The 17,691-nt window shown below is 35.8% G+C and overlaps 2 protein-coding genes across 2 annotated transcripts; both read right to left on the bottom strand.

Moving 5' to 3' along the window:
- Positions 1 to 497: 497 nt before the first annotated feature.
- LOC123525706 (uncharacterized) lies at positions 498 to 1,091 on the bottom strand. The gene has a single exon (XM_045304849.2). It carries the CDS (start codon positions 1,089 to 1,091, stop codon positions 498 to 500), a length of 594 nt encoding a protein of 197 aa, XP_045160784.2.
- A 1,581-nt stretch (positions 1,092 to 2,672) lies between these two features.
- LOC123525707 (uncharacterized) lies at positions 2,673 to 3,828 on the bottom strand. Its single transcript, XM_045304850.2, has 2 exons — positions 3,776 to 3,828; positions 2,673 to 3,162 (listed from the first exon to the last, which is right to left on the bottom strand). Exons 1-2 carry the CDS (start codon positions 3,826 to 3,828, stop codon positions 2,673 to 2,675), a joined length of 543 nt encoding a protein of 180 aa, XP_045160785.2.
- Between the last annotated feature and the right edge of the window lie 13,863 nt (positions 3,829 to 17,691).

The raw sequence follows: 17,691 nt of genomic DNA, 5'->3' as shown, positions 1-17,691 counted from the left end.
CTATTATCATAATATCTCCCCTTTTTTTCAGCAATGTTCATTAACCCTTGTTATCAACATAATCAGTTTATAGAGCATCTGCTTTAGCTAAGTACTTTTAAAATGTCACTGTAAATTGAAATATCCTGGGAAAGTCCTCGGAATGTTCCGTCGTTATCTAACAGTTTCGTGTTTTATCTCAAAACCCTAAAATGTGTACAATCAACTGTTATTTTTATCAAAATTATAAATTAAGTTTTCAGTTCTACCGCCCAAAAACTAATTATAATGTAATTGTGAAACAAACAAGTAAGAATTCCCAAGAGTAACATAATATTTTCACAAACTGATCATTTGTCCAAAGAATAATAAATCCAGCATGACTACACTGCTATTGTAGCAAATAGGGCATTATTATGGCCCACACAACACTTGGTGACTAATCTTGTGCACTGAAACATGTGACATTATGTCACTGATTAATCCAATTATTCATTGACAAAACGTTTAGGCGGTCGTCATTTCCTTTGCGACCTTTGACGTGGTGCAAATGCAGGATCTGCAGGTTTCGTCTGCGCCGGCTCATGACCACCTTGAACTACCCTGAACTTTGACACGTCTCGTGTAATTTCCTTTCCTCTGTGCCTGATTGTTAGCATCGAACATTTCCTAGCAATGACAATGCCAGGTGTAGGGTCAAACACTGTCTCAAATTTGTTACGTTGTTCCCGTTTTAGTAACACATGGTCTCCAATTTTCAATGCACTTGGCTGTGCTCTTCTGTTTTTGTCCGCATAAATTTTGTTTTTCGATTTTGACAGATTGTCCCTGTCGCGAACATCTGTGTCTTCCTTTTCAAATGTCATTGATGGTAATTTCGTTTTTACTTTCCGATTGTACATTAATTCACTAGGAGCTTTTTGTGTTGAAGATTGTGGCGAATTGCGAAAATTCATTAGATATCTATTCAACGCTCTCTTATAATCTTGACCTGATGCTATTGCGGTTTTGACTGATTTTTGCAATGGTGCCATGAATCGCTCGACTATTGCATTACCTTGTGGGTGCAATGGAGTAATCCGTTTATGCTTCAATCCCGACTTTATCAGCATATTCTCTGAAAGCACGACTCTGAAATGGAGGTCCGTTCTCAATACGTCTGGCTATCCAAATATCGAAAATATTGATTCCAAACGCGGTATGACAGTTTCTGCGAATGTTGACCTGACTCTCTCAACTATTGGAAAACGACTATAATCGCATATTACTACTACTAATAACAGGTACCCGTCCGGGAATGGTCCACAGAAGTCACAACTGACTTCAGAAAACACATCTCGTGGCAGAGGTGTTGGTTTGATCGGGTCTGGAGTACATCCTGGTGATGCAGCTTGGCACACAATGCATGATTTGCATGCTTCTTCAACCATTTTCCATATGAGGGAACCAACAATATTCTCGAAGTAATCCTTTGCACTTTGATTGGCCTTGGTGACCGACGTGCGAAAGTAGCACACATATCCTTCATCGGTATATGCAACTGCAAGTTCTTGATTCTTGTTTAAGTTTTCGTATAGCCGAAAACTTTCATCGGATTGGCATTTCTGATTTTTCCAGTCATTTGTTTTTATTGCATCCTTGACACAACTTAATACACATTCTGATTTAGTAGCTTTTGCTACGTCTGATAGCTTCAATGCATCTGGCAAAGTGTTATCAGTGATAAAACTGATATATTGTTCGGCTACTGTGTTGGTCGCGTGTCTCGCGTGTAGATGTCTGGAAAGATAATCTGAGATCATTAACTACCTGGTCTATAAATCTTCTGGAAATCATACGTTAACAACTTCAAACGCCAACGTTCTAATCTTGGTGACTGTATATATTGTTTACGTTGTTGAACATTGATTGAAGTGCAGCGTGATCCGTTATCAATTTGAATTGCTTGCCAAATAAGTACAAATGAAAATGTTAAATCATAATAACAGCACTTAAAGCTTCTCCCTCTGTTTGCGAAAAGCGCGCTTTGCTTCCATACGACACTGTTTTTCCTTTCTGAATAAGTATTCCTGAACAGCCTACTGGGCTGCCGTCTACCCAGAGTTCAGTTTCTTTCCTCGGGTCAAAATACGTCATGGCTTTGTCACTAGTCAATGCCTCTTTTAGTGAAGTTAACGATTTTTCCTGATCGTCATTCCATTCGAATTTTACATCCTGATGTGTAAGTCGTCGTAATGGTTCCGTTAGGACTGAATAGCCGTCTATGAACTTAGACAAATAGTTTGTGAGACCAAGAAATGAACGAATTTCGGATACAGATTTTGGTCTGTCCATGTTTTTACTGCATCTATACCTTGTCAGGATCAGGTGAAATTCCCGATTCCGAAAACACGTACCCATAAAACTTGATTTTTGATTGTCCGAACGAACATTTTTTCTTGTTCAATGTCAGGTTCCGTTCTTGAAGACGTTGAAGTAATGCTCGCAGATTGATATCATGTTCTTCACGCGTTTTGCCGTAGCATACGATATCGTCAGCAATGTTTAACACGCCTGTCAGACACTGAAGTGCTTGACGAAGCTCATTTTGGAACAGAATCGGTGCTGCTGACACTCCAAAATTTAAACGTTTATATCGAAAAAGTCCAACATGTGTCTGAAACGTTGTCATTACACGTGATGACTCATCCAGTTCAATTTACAGATCGCGAAAACACTTTTGCGCCGTTCAACGTTAAGATTATATCATCCGCCGTCGGACTAACATTTTTCTCTGTTTTGATTACGGTGTTGGCTTTCCTCATATCTATGCACACTCTTACTTCTCCCGGTGAATTTGGTTTTGGAGCAGCTACCAGGTTCGATACCCATGTTACACCTTCCACTTTTTCAATAACATCCATATCCTCCAAACTTTTAAGTTCCTGCTCAACTTGCTCACGCACATGAAATGGCACTCTCCTAGGAGGCTGAGCTACTGGCACAACACTTTCATCAATGTGAAACTTAACTTTTCTGTCTTTCAGACATCCTAACCCAGTGAAAACTTGCGAGTATTCCTCAGTAAGTCCTTCATACTCGTTTTTGGTTTGAACAGATTGTATCTGCGGTAAAATCCCAAGCTCTACGGACAGCTCATAACTAATCAATGATTCTTTATTACCCGTAACGATATGGAAATCCCTGGACACGAATTTTGAATCCGACTCAACAAGCAAAGAACATTACCTTGGAATGGCAGTGGAGACTTCTGTCGAACTGCGAACGCTTTCGAGGTCGTTTTCTTCATTTCCGGTGATTTTTTCATTTTCTCAAGGACAATTTCACTAACAATATTGATTAATGACCCACTATCAATCAAAACATTCACATCTACGCCATTTAATTTTATCCTTTTTTTGGCACTTTTTTCCCATCTGACATAAATTCAAATAGCACATCACATTCATCCGCATTGCAATCCGTCGCGTATTCATCTGTTAAAACTTCTAAATCTAGTTGTTTATCCTCGATCAATGTCACCTGCTTCTTACGTTTTCTACAAACCGATATATAATGGTTCTTCTTTATGGCAATAATTACATTCTGCTCCAAGCGCGGGGCAACGTGATATATGTGGGTATTTTCCTCCACAGTTACGACATTTCTTGCTGGTTTGTTGAGGACTGATTCGCCTTCCCGACGACGAGCCTGCTTGCGGTAAACCTTGGTATGAACTAGAACGTTGTTGCGAACGTTGTGGTATGAATCCCTTTGATTTCCGACTAAAATGTGGATTGCTTTTTACACGCACTACCTGCTGACTACTAGTGTTGACATACTTGTTGCTTGAGTCTTCGAAATTTCCATTGTTCTCATCATTGTAAGTAAGTCATTAAGTGATTTTTCTGAATCTTGCAAACATCACATTCTCATTTTTGCGAAATAACACCCTGTATGATTTGGCTTTTAATTTCTGACTCAGTGTCCGAAAATTCACAGTTTTTAGCTTTTTGTCGCAATCTAGTTACATATTGGTCAATTTCTGTGAGACTGTTTAATATTCCTGAATTCGAAAATTTCAAACTAAGTGTTTTTTCTAGGTTTGAATTAGTTCGTAAGTCCAGCTTTTGTTTCATCGTAATTTTCACTTTCTCCATGCAGATTTAACGTATTATAAATGTCATATACATCATCTCCAGCATAGTGCAGTAACAGTGCCTTTTTCATTTTTCTTGTATGCTAGGTATAAACCTAGCCTAAGAAATAAATTCTCCAATTTATCTACATCGAACACCTAGGGAATTTTCGTCAGCGTAAACATCAAATTTGGGAATCGCCATTGTCACATAATCACTTAATCCTCGGTTTTAAAATAATCCGATCCTCGTCGCTATTGTAATATATATATGTACTGATCTATTGAGATGGCTTATTGACACACAAACCCGAAGGATGGATTATATATTTAATATGTGTTGCATCCAAAGTATAAACTCACACTCCCTCTATAGAAATATGTATATATCTTACATACAGAAACAATAATGAAATATGATATCACAGGCGGAGCTTAATCTATCTTGTAGACTTGCTTACTACAGAAGGAACCAGAAGAGCTGAGCGATACAGTTAAGATGTATATGGATCATGGTACTAAAAACGAACCACATGCACAAGCGACACTTGGAAGATTTATGCCTCTGTTTTATCCGGACTGGGTTTACGTAGAGGAGGGTTGTTACCTTATGTCGTCACCTGGAAAGTCGTGTATTGAAGCTTCTCCAGATAGATGGAAGTATCAGAACCAGAACACAAGACCGGGTACCAGGAAGTACATGCATTTCTGACGTTGAAATTAAATGTCCCTTCCTTAAACAGCATAAAAGTACAGTAGTATATAAAGTACCGGCATATATTGTCAGTCAGTTTTTTAGTGAGATGAAAGCCTTACACGGATTCTTTAGTATTTGTCTGCTACTCCAAGGAAAGTACAACATATTTTTCAATGCAGTTTGACGAAGAACTTTGGACAATGATAAGTCTTGAAACAGATGAGTTGTATGGTGTTGAAGATCCACGGCGGCCAACTAAGCTTCGTTCTAATGTAAGAACACTTAAGGAAGCAATTAAGGAATACGTAGAAAGTAAGGTCCAGCTGCTAGTTGAGATGCCATCTATCGAGCTTCAGAATACTGATTTTCGGAACGCACTTCCTTAATGAATCCCCGTATGATTCTCATGGTTCCAGACACATTCATGAAATATTAAAGACATACATTACACATTGAACAAAACAAGTGAGCTTTTAGAAACTGGTCACCAACTGTCAAGGAAAAAAGCGAATGAAGTGATGGTGTGGGTACTGTCAAACAAAGATTGGAATAAACATCCAATGCTTACGTCTGACGGCCAGCGGCATTCATTAATATTAATGGCAGCGGTAACCCTCTCACAAAGCTACAATTACAAAAGGACATTTGGAATGAGGTTTCAAAACTAAAAAAGAAGGATATTATCAATGCAATAAAAGATCTTAACCTTGTGCAAATGAAAACCAACTTACCTTCAAGAGAAATATCGATCACTCGCGTAACGGGACAAATTGTTGTTGAATCGACTGATCGTGATTTTAAATGTATAAAATATCGAACAGTTCAGAAAGCAAAGGCAAAAACTATAAAAAGTTCTCAAGATGAAACAGAAAGTAGTATTCAGATAAGTTGGTTACCAGAAAGTATTCTCAGAATAATTGAGGAAAAGGGAGATAATGAGCTGCTCAGGACGTTAAGTGACATTAACAAAGAACTTGTTACACCAGAAGAAGTAAGTGTCGAACATCAAAGTGAAGAAAATCTAGAACACGTGGAAAGGCAGCCTTGTACCGACTGAACATGAATTAAGAAAAATAGCACTTGAAGATCCAGATTATGTATTTGTGAAACAATTCGAGAAAAAAGTAAACTAGATAAATGGACAGTAAAAGAATTGAAGAAATCAAAGCAAAATGCAGAAAATCTTAATAAGTTAACAAGGACAGAACTGGATATATTAGCGGAAAAAGTAAAAGACAATGTTTACATATAGGAAGAGTTGGGTCAAAGCAGAAAAGGTTAATGCAATCTCAAAAGCCTTTGGTGACCAAACCCTTATTCAGATTAGTCAAGAGAAAGAACAGAGAAGTACCGTCTTTGAAAAGTATTTCAGAGAAAGTTGTAAACAGTTCAAAAGTACCAAAGGCCGCATTAAATATCAGTTATGCAGAATAAATATTTCCTGCACGCTTGGAAGACTGGAAACAGACATCGAAGATATCTTCTGATGTCATCGTTGAAGGCTGTGACTTATCAATGGATTGGTATCATCCAGAGTGGAATTCTTCAACGGATGCAATGTTATGCAAATGTTTGGACTCTCACCACCTCTTAACTAATCTTAGAACGAAAACAAGTACCACAGGGCTTAAAAATATATCACCGGATGCATGGAAAAAAAGTGGCAAAGTCATATAGTACTCCGTCTATGGTCGATGACCTTATTGACAAACAGTCTAACTCTAATGCACAGACACTTTTTTCAGAAGAATTTGAAAATGTAATGGTTGAAAATGGTGATTTAAACGAAGCACAGTTTTGCAGACTTATCCGCGTTGGTATGAGGCTGAGGACGCACCTTCCCTTAGTGTCTCAGACCGCATAAACAGGTGGTTAAATTTGAAGGAATACCTTTTACAAGGCGTTAATTTTGCATCCTTCCATCCTCCGAGTCAGTATATAAAAGGATTAGCTTTTGAAAGTTTTAGAACTGGAATCGACACAAAAATTCAGCTTTATAGTATGTGTGGTTCCTACTGTGTTAGGACAGCATCAAGCCTACCGGCCGAAACCTGCGTTGGAGGTATTCAAGATATATCGGTCAAAGTTAAAGATGTTCCAAAAATAATGTCCAGTTTGACTGAAATCATGACGATCAAGTGTAACCCAAACAGGTTAGCTGATCACAAATCTGTTCCTGTAATGTTTTGTTTTTGAACCTAGTCTGTAAATGCCAGTACTCAAAACAGTTAGACAGACAGAATGAAATCTATTTCTGATGATATGTAATGAAACACTTATATAATAGCTTACCATGCAACTATTGTCTTATGTGCGAATGATTAAATAGTGTTAACTGGAGACCGGTAAGACATTAAATGTAGTTTTATTATTAAATGAGATCAAAAAACAATTTTTTTTTCTACTTAAGTGCGGCATGCTATGTTGAACTATAGACCTGTGAACAGCACAAACTACGGACCGTTGAATCTCTTTACAAGAGGTTCGAAGATTTATTTATTGACACCAGAACTAATGTTTTACATAAGCGCAGAAGTTAGATGAGACAGGGTGGGTGACATTGTATTCTAAAATCACACTATAACATCATTTGATTGGTAGAAAATTATGATAAACGTATTTCCGTAACAAAATTAATATTTATATCTCTTTGAATATACTAGTATTACATGTAATTTATTAAATGAACCCCGAAGGTGATAATGCACATTTTTTAATTTATCCTGAATGATTTTTGTAGAACATAATTCATCTTGAATATTAGCCAGTTTGGACAAAAGATAGGTCAAAAATTTCAAAACTTTTTATTAAAACATGTTGTAAACGTTCAGTTATCTTTGCATCATAGCAATAATTCTATGCAAAGATTTTAAATTTTTTTAATACACCTTACTAGCAGCAGTGGGGGAGTTTAGAATGATTAACTCCTGTCTAAATAAAAATGCAACTGGATAATATGTATATAAGGAGTAATGTAATATGATACACTTAATGGTTTGCCGGTCAGTATTGCCTATTGCCCGATGACCTATAAATTTGATTATTGACCGGTGTAACGTTGTAAACTGACCCCCATAGAATAATGACCCTTTTCTATAAAATGCTGACCTCCTTTATAAAATAATGACCCCCTGATTTTATCTATAAAATATTGACCCCCACCTAACCTCTAACATACTTTATATCAATTCGAGTCACTGTCGTGTTTCTATTACTTATATTTGTTGTTGTTGTTTCTACTGCTGCTGCTGTGCTGCTGCTGCTGCTGCTGCTGCTGCTACTGCGTCTACAGCTGACACAACAGCAGTATAACTTGGAGGCCCAGCTAAGAAATAAACGTACATCTATTGAAAAATGAAATTTAAAAGGGGTTTCATTTGAATTATCATTATTGTACTTAAGGAGAAGTATTACAATAATAGAAAATATACCTAAGTCGTTTTAAGGTTACTATAGAAATAGAGAGAACCGATATTTAGGCTAGAGGATAATCAATTATTCATCTGAAATGATTCTAGTCATGTTTTCTTGATAGAAATTGAGATCATCCTTAAGAAATAAAACATTAACGAAAATAGAAACATTTGGAAATATATTTTATATGCTGGTTCGTCATCGATTTTGAGCCTTTATATATTTTACGGAGAAGATTTGTTTCTTTGCCCCTCTAGATATGGCATTTGATAAACACTGCCCGAAGAGGACCAGATTAGAAAGATTCACATCATGTGCTATCAGCGATCTGCCGCTAATCACATTTTTACTGGTCACTCATTTTAATTGTTTTTCCTCCCGAGCAAGTTGTGTAATATTTGATTTATTTTTATGTCGTTACAAACATTATTGCATATCAGCTAAATATTTGTTGATAAATACTTACCACTTTTGTGAGCCTCGGTGGCGCAATGGGATGAAATGAGGAGTTGCAGTCACAGAAATATTGCACGGACGCACGCACGGACGGGTGCAATTACCATATTCTCCTCCGATGCCTATCGGCGGGAGAAAATGTTGTAAGTGTACCTTAGATGGGTTAGAGATAGGGTTTGGATTAGAGGTCGTTATTCTATAGGGGGTCACAATTCTATGTGAGGGTCATTTTTCTACGTGTGGGGGAGTCATAATATTATGACCCCCCGGTCATAATATTATGACCAGGAGTCACTATTCTATATAAAATAATGACCGGGGGGTCATAATATTATGACCGGGGGTCATTATTCTATGGGGGTCAGTTTACAACGTTAAACCGGCAAACGATTCGAAATGTGATAAAAATAGACTTTCATTGCTTTTCTAAAATAATCCATCTTTCAATTAGGGCAGTACCATTAACTGTTAAAATGGATGCATACCAAAACGATACTAACTAAATGGCGAACAGTGAAGATCATGATCAGACTGCACGGATATGCAGGCTGGTCATGATCTGCAATGGTCGCAAAGGCAGTGCATGATGAGGATTAACGGTTATATTTATCTAAAAAAAAGTTTCATCTGATTCATATATAAAAATATGAAATGTGTATATTGAGAACAAAAATAAAGTGTAACCTATGGTTCAAAACAGAACTTTTCGGAAATAATCTATACGTCAAGTTATTTTGAGCCGAAGAATTTATACACATATTTGGAAACAAATGTAGACGTTTTAAATAGGTATGAAATTTTAAACAGAGACGATTTTTTCAGGAACCACTTCTTTGATAGACTTGAATGAAAAAGGACAGAGCCTTCACAGGAAGCCAGGGACAGTAAACAGAGATCTAGATGGACCTCCGAAAGGAACCCAGCCACTGAGAAGGGAGTTTTTTAAGTGTGACGAGTCTAAAATTAAACCACTGATGAAAATGTTACCTTGACCCTTAAACAAAAATAAGAATTAATTGCAAGATAAGAATGACTGAAGTCGAGGCTATTTAGAATGAGCCTGACTATTCTAAAACATTTTTTTATTTGTTATTTGTTCGTTTTCAAAGCTATAATCAATTTGAAAGTGTTATAAATTAACAATGTCCTCAATATTCTGTTGTTTTCTTACATGAGATTTTTGAACATTTGTTAGTCTAGATTTACATTTTTTGATCTAAAAGTTTCGGAACCCTTTTCAGAAATATGCATTTATTATTTCATAATGAACAACAATTACAATATCTGAAAAATCATGAAATCACTGAAAATCTACTTTTCCATTATAGTATATATGTTACCATATATATATATATATATATATATATATATATATATATATATATATATATATATCCGAATTGAAAAGCACAATACGGATTAAATACAGGGAAACAAAGATGTGGATGAAAGATGCTTAAGTCTTTACATTTTAATATTGTCTATAAACATTTAAAAATCAATAAAAATAAAGAAATAAATAACCGGTTTCACCCGTTCAACGCGGGATCCTCATTTTTAAAGGATAAACTTTACAAATACAGAAAATGCATTCAAACTGTTCTTCGTACGAATGCAGGTGTCTGCAGATATCTTTTTTCCAAAAACTTACTGCCACACACTTGGCATATATGATTACGAACACGTCCTTCGACGCAAATTTTCAAGTGTACCTTTTTGGGAGCATCTACTACAGGTTGATTTGGACTTGTGAACCAGTTAATGTCCCTTTTCCACATAGTATGCATGTCACAACCTTACTTTGCTTTATTTTATTATTGTGAAGACTGCAATAATTTGATGTTTTTGTATGTTTGTTTTTACAATGTTCGTTTGATCCAACCTGAAGAAATTGGCAAGCCTCGCTCATTTTTGTTCCCTTTTATCAAACTGTTTTATATTATAAAATATATCAAAAATGAGTAGCGATTCACAGATTACAGACATTCATCACCGTCATGGTGTAATAAATAATGAACAGCTTCGGAAGATAGTTGATGCGCTCAAAGATCCGTCAAAGAGTATGATCCCAGAAAAATCTGAGGCCAAATCATCGACATTAGAAAATTTGGCGCAACAAGAAGAAACATAAGAGAATTACACAAAAATAAGAATAATTATGAAAAGGTTGTAGAGGAGCTAAAGCAGGTTCTTAAAAATAGAGATAACACAACTCAGCTAAAACTGGTAGATAAACCAAAATGTGGTTATTTCAAAGCATAAGAAATATCTGCCACAAAATACAAAGACTCCCAATCATTGAAGGATAAGAAATCTATTATTCACAAGCAAATCAGAGAAGAGTTGAAAGAGCTTAATGGTTTAAAATTTCAACTGGGTCTTACTGTAAAGTTTTTCAAAGATGAAGGTGCTTCAAAGAAAGAAATAACCAGAGTATTTCACAGCAGTCAATATGCTATCTTAAACACTGAAAAGATTGGTGATTTTTACGACGAATCATGTGCCCATTTTCAAGTCTATACAGATAACTTTACAAACACCGCTAGAGGACTTGAGATTGACCACTGTCTTAAACTTTACCTCAATATAGCAAAATATGCACCACTCAAAGGTTCGTCTTATATTCCGCTCCTTAAGGCAGTGGCAAACAAAAAGGCTATAATTAATGGGAAAAATAAAGATAATAAATGCCTTTTCCACGCAATAAACTCTGCTCTTTATCCAGCATCAGATCCTTCGGACAGATTATCAAAGTATCCTGACTTTTCACCGTACTTAAAACAATAACGGAATTGACTTTCCCGCACCAATTGCTCAAATTTCAAAAGTGGAGAAACAAAATAAACTAGCAATAGATGTGTATGGATATACCATGACAAAAAGACAGAAAAGATAAGGATCTTTCCGTATCATCAGAACAACCAAATGAAATGCAGAGAATTAACCTGCTCTTGATATCAGAAGATGTAGAAGTTGAAAGCAATAATGAAGAAGAGGGAATAATAAATGAGACTTATTATTCAGATGCTGACCATCCAGAACTACAAAGAGAAACAAAATAACATTATTGCTGGATTAAGAACCTAAGCAGATTACAGTATGATCAAAACAAACATAAATGCAGAACTTACTTCTGCGACCGCTGCAAGGCTTCTCAAGGGAAGATTTGCTCATCAAACACAGAGAAGATTGTAAAAACATTAACAAGAACTCATTAAGAATAGAAATGCCATCGAAAGGCAAAGACCTGGATATGCGATGGAGAAATTAAAAAGGAAAAAGTAAGAGACCACTGTCATTTTACAGGTGAATACAGAGGTGCTGCGCACAAGAACTACAATCTAAACTCAGAATAAAACCAAACAAAACAACTTACCTGTGATATTCCACAACCTCAAAGGATATGACTGCCATCTTATTATGCAGAAAATATACAAAGCAAATGGTAATATTACATGTATACCAAATAATTCAGAAAAGTATATATCGTTTAGCATTGGGCAACTCAAGTTCTTAGATAGTTTCCAGTTTATAGCATCTTCATTGTAGAAATTGGTGGATGCAACTGACAAGGCTGATTTTAAAATAACGAGAAGTGAGTTTGGTGATAAGGCAGATATAATTCTACGTAAAGGTGTTTACCCATACGAATATATTGACAGCCAAGAAAGATTTAATGAAACGAAATTACCACCCATAGATAAATTTTAAAGCAGGCTTAGAGATGAAAGTATCAACTAAAAAGATTACGAGCATGTTTTTTTTTTTAAATGTATGGAAAGAATTCATCTGCAGAACTATTGGTCATTATCATGATTTATACCTGAAAACAGACGTCCTTCTACTAGCTGACGTATTCCAAACTTTCAGAAAAACATGCATGAAAGCATACAAACTTGACCCACTACATTATTACACTGCACCCGGCTTATCATGGGATGCTTTACTCAAATATACAAAGACAGATTTAGAACTCCTAACAGACATTGATATGCATTTATTCATAGAAAAGTGTATGCATGGTGGTATTAAGTATGGTGTCAAAAAGAAATGCCAAAGCACCCGCATGTTGCAGATTACAATCCGGACAATGAAGTCAACTACATAATGTACTATGATGGAAACAATCTCTGTGGTTGGGCTATGAGACAGCCACTCCCGTACTCTGGATTCAAATGGAAGACTGGAAAAGTTGGAAAAAGAGAAAAAGGAAAAGGTTGGATACTTGAAGTAGATTTAGAATATCCCAAAGAATTACACAAATCTCATAATGATTATCCACTTGCTCCAGAAAAATTAGCAGTGAAAAAAGCATGGCTCTCAGAATATCAAACAGAATTGCTTGAAAATAGCATGATAAACTCAGAGAAACTTGTCCCCAATTTGATGGACAAAGAAAAATACGTAGTGCATTATAAAAATCTACATCTGTATACATCTCTTGGCATGAAAATCAAGAAAGTACACAGAATCTTTGAATTTGATGAGAAACCTTGGATGGCACCTTACATCCGACTTAACACTGAGTTCCATAAAAAGGCTACTTCTGCATTTGAAAATGACTTTTACAAACTTATGAACAATCTCTGTATGGTAAAACAACTCTGTGTATGGTAAAACAATAACTCTGTGTATGGTAAAACAATGGAAAACCTCCGTAATAGAGTGGATATAAAATAAGTCAGAACTGATGGAAGCGAAAACGAGAAAATAAGAAAAATTATAGCCAGACCCAACTTTAACAGACGTTTGAAATTCTCCGATGACCTATCTGCAGTACATGTTAACAAAACAATACTAACACTAAACAAACCAATCTACGTTGGCTTTTGTGTCCTTGGCCTATCAAAACACCTGATGTATAACTGGTATTACAACAAACTGAAAAGGAAGTATGATGAAAACTGTACCCTATTGCACACTGACACAGATTCATTATTGGTAGACATCAGAACACAAGATGTATATCAAGACATGGCTGAAATGATAGATGAGTATGACTTCTCTGATTATCATAAGGACAAACAAAGAAGTGATTGGTAAAATGAAAGATGAGTGTGCCGGAACTCCTATTGCTAAGTATATAGGTCTGCGTCCTAAGCTTTACTCAATATTGAGAGCTGATGAGCAAATAATCAAGAAGGCCAAAGGTGTAAAAAAATATGTCAATAAAGAAACGTATCAACTTTGACAACTACAAAGATGCACTGTTAAACAAACAAAAATACACCCATGAAATGAACATGCTACGATCACAGAAGCATCAAATATACGGACTTAAAATAAACAAGACCACACTTTCTCCACTTGATACAAAAAGATTTATAGCACCGGATGGCATCAAGACATACGCGTTTGGGTATCAGGTGGGACAATAAGTATCTCTTCCTTGAAAAAGCCTCTCTGTGGTGCTGGTGTTTTCAAATAATAAACTCTTATACCCTGGGTAATAATATGATCATTAATCTTGTGTATACCAACGTTCAATATCGGATCAGTTGCACGTCTTCTATTGCCATCTTCTTGTTCTCCTGGCGGAGGTTTTGTCTCCTCGTTAATTGCCTTGATAACATCTGGTAATCTCTTAACCAATTCTCAGTTGCGTTTGTGTGGATTGTTCAGCATACTGATAGCCAAACAATCTTTCGGCCAATATTCTATTAAACCCTTCAACAATCATTTGGTCTCTATGTATTTCTCTTTGGCTCCGTCTAATCTTAATATCATGTTTTTCCATCAACTGTGTTACAGCTCCCATGAATTCTCTGCCCGGGTCTACTTGCAATAACTTCGGGTATGTTAGTTTTCTCTTATTATATTTTTTCAAAAGCCTGTGCAACTTCTCTGCTGTCCTTAGAAGTAAGCGGCTCTGCTTCTTTATATCTACTCGCAATATCTACGACAGTCAGAGCATATTTGTATGTCTTACATCCACGTCCTTTGCCGAAAGTATCATGTGGCAGAAACAGCAAATCAGCTTGATGCACTCCATTCTTAGATGAAACGTCAAACTTTGGCCTGATTAACATTTTGGGTGCAGGTAAATATATTTGCCATATTAAAGGGAAAGGTAACGTTATTCTTATGTCACTTTCGTCAGCTGGGATTTCTTAAATCAATTAAAGAAGTGAAAGAATTTTTAAAATCGGAGTAAAAATGAGAAAGCTATGAGCATTTAAATATTTGGTCAAACCACAATTATAGGTCATATGGCGACTTTCCAGCTTTGATGGTGGAGGAAGACCCCATTTTGTTTTCCATGGTAACAAAAAACAAAATGGCGGATTTATTAATTTTTTAGAACTGTATAAAAATTTGAACTGTATAAAATTTACTTGTTTCTGTAAAATAATTTCTCTACTTTTTCCAGCTATAACAAAAGAAATTATCATGTTTTACACCTAACACTCAAGAAACATATGAAAATTAATCTATTTATAAGGTATTTTGCTAAATAAAGAATTCAGCAGTGTATAAATGACGTCATAAACACACTAAAATGCTGCTTCCATGATAAGCCATTTTCCTAAATTTCAAAATGCCATATCTTTTTTAATAGTGGTCCGATTTTAAAAATTCTTTCAGCTTTATGAAAGGCTTGAGGATGGCTTTCATATAAAATTAACTTATTGTCAGGCTTTCCTTACCCTTTAAGAAACTCCAGTGCATGTTTTTCACTAACTTTGGCTTCTTTTGCCAGTTTTTTCACTACCGAATATCCACTCAAAAATCCTTTTGGGCTGTAATAAATCTTTTCCATCTTTTATTTAAAGAATAAAATATATATATATAAAAAATGGAAGAATTCAAAGAGCTCACAACTGTACAATTCGATGAACTGCTCAAAGAGCAAAATCATAATGGCACAAAGAAATGGTCCGATCTAGAAATATTTCTTTTTTTGTTGAGTTTAACGTCGCACCGACACAATTATAGGTCATATGGCGACTTTCCAGCTTTGATGGTGGAGGAAGACCCCAGATGCCCCTTCGTGCATTATTTCATCACAAGCGGGTACCTGGGTAAAACCACCGACCTCCCGTAAGCCAGCTGGATGGCTTCCTCACATGAAGAATTCAACGCCCCGAGTGGGGCTCGAACCCACATCGATGAGGGGCAAGTGATTTGAAGTCAGCGACCTTAACCACTCGGCCACGGAGGCCCTCCGATCTAGAAATAAACAAAGACAAGACTTGTTGATAACACAAAATGGTAAGTCTACGATATTGTCTTTGTTGAATAATAGTGAAGTATGGGCACCAGAACACCTAGCTCAGAGACAAAATATTCAAAGGTGATACCTATGCAAACCCACCATTTTCCTACCACTCGGATTAAGGCCGTGTAAGAACAATAAAAAAAATAAGTATCATTCCTATGATTTAGTTATTCCAGAATGGTAAATTATTTAACAATTTGTCTTTTTATTTTTTATTTTTTTGTCTACAATATTGTTTATGCCAAAACGCCAGTAATTCTTATTCCAAGTACAATAAACATAATTTCTCTTTTTTTCTGTGCTGGAGACGGCGTATAATAATTACTCAATTGTTGTTTGGGGGTAAATTCTAGTTTTTTTCCTGTCAAATAATAGTACTGCTTTATAGCTTGGTCGACATCATCAAATGTCTGCTTTGCATGCAACTCCTTTTGCATCTGCTCATTAATGTAATCTAATCTTTCTGTTCTTCTTTTACTCCACGCAGCTTGTGCTGCTTGTAACTGTTCAATTGCTTTGTCATGTCGCTCTCTTTCAGCCGCTGAATCACCTATATGTGAAAACAGATAATTTGAACCACTGAATGCAAGGGCGATAACTATTGCCCCACCAGCCATCATCGCTATTGCGCTTGCCATTTTTTTCAATGTATATTTGTTTTGAAAATTATTTCATAATATCAGCTTAAATAATTCCTTGCTTAATTTGTAACATATCCCGCGTTGCCATCGCAAGCATAATATCCACTGTCAAGTATTCCTATGTCACCCATGTTGAAATCTACTTTGGGTGTTTGCATTTTTAGAAGTTTTTTGGTAAGCTGTGAGTACCCAATTGTAAGAATGGATTCCACACACCTGCATGATAAATCATATTCGCAATTTGTTTACCGTCAATAGCTGCCATTTTTTAATGTCAGATTTAATTTTTTAGATTAATTAAAAATCAAAGGGGTCCTTTTCCTTTTGAGGTGTTAGGGGCTTTAGTGCTTCCTTTACTGGTTCTTAATAGGTAAACTGAATTTGATTAGTTTACTAAAGTGAAAGTCATATTTGGCTACTAGTACAAAATAAAACTATCAAGTAAACATTAACATGTAAAACTGGTGAGTTAATGAATTTGATTAGTTTGCTGAAGTGAGTCAAATTTTAGATCAAAATAAAATAAAAATATTAACAAGTAACACTGTTCAGTAGGCAAAATGTGAATTCGAATAGTTTGCTAAATGGAAAGTCATACTTGGCTACTAGTACAAAATAAAATTAACAAGTACAAAACTTAATTATCACAAAGTAAATATATGCAGTTGTAAGCCGTAGTTTCGGTACAGAGAACGCAGATCTGGGGTCATTTGTTCGAAACTTTAACCGGCTGTTTAAACTAACTGCTGGTTAAATTTTGATTCAAACCTAGTGTCTTGGTGGGAAACACTAGTATGATGTTTTGATGTTATTGTAAAGATATTTTAAAGTTCATAATTCTTAACTTATACATTTGTTTTTCTATGCCTTCAAAAATGTCGAAAAATAACTTTAAAATTCAATCATCCGCTTAATCGCCTGTTAAAGTTTCGAACAACTGGGCTGTTAAACAAACAGGAGCGACATATACCCCGAAGTGGGACATTAACACCGAACGTGTGATTATGATCTTTTAGTTGAGGACCGAGTGTTGAATAAATGCACGTGCAGATGAAAAAATGAACAGACGAATTGACGTACATTGCTCCTTTCAAAAGCGTAAACGAGTGAAATGAAATTCGTGATATATAAATCGCTATGTAACTCAAAATATTCAATGAAATTTGAA

This window comes from Mercenaria mercenaria, chromosome 3, assembly GCF_021730395.1.
Source record: "Mercenaria mercenaria strain notata chromosome 3, MADL_Memer_1, whole genome shotgun sequence".
NCBI lineage: Eukaryota > Metazoa > Mollusca > Bivalvia > Venerida > Veneridae > Mercenaria > Mercenaria mercenaria.
The sequence above is the reverse complement of the archived record's forward strand: the minus strand, read 5'-3'. Positions and strand labels throughout refer to the sequence as shown.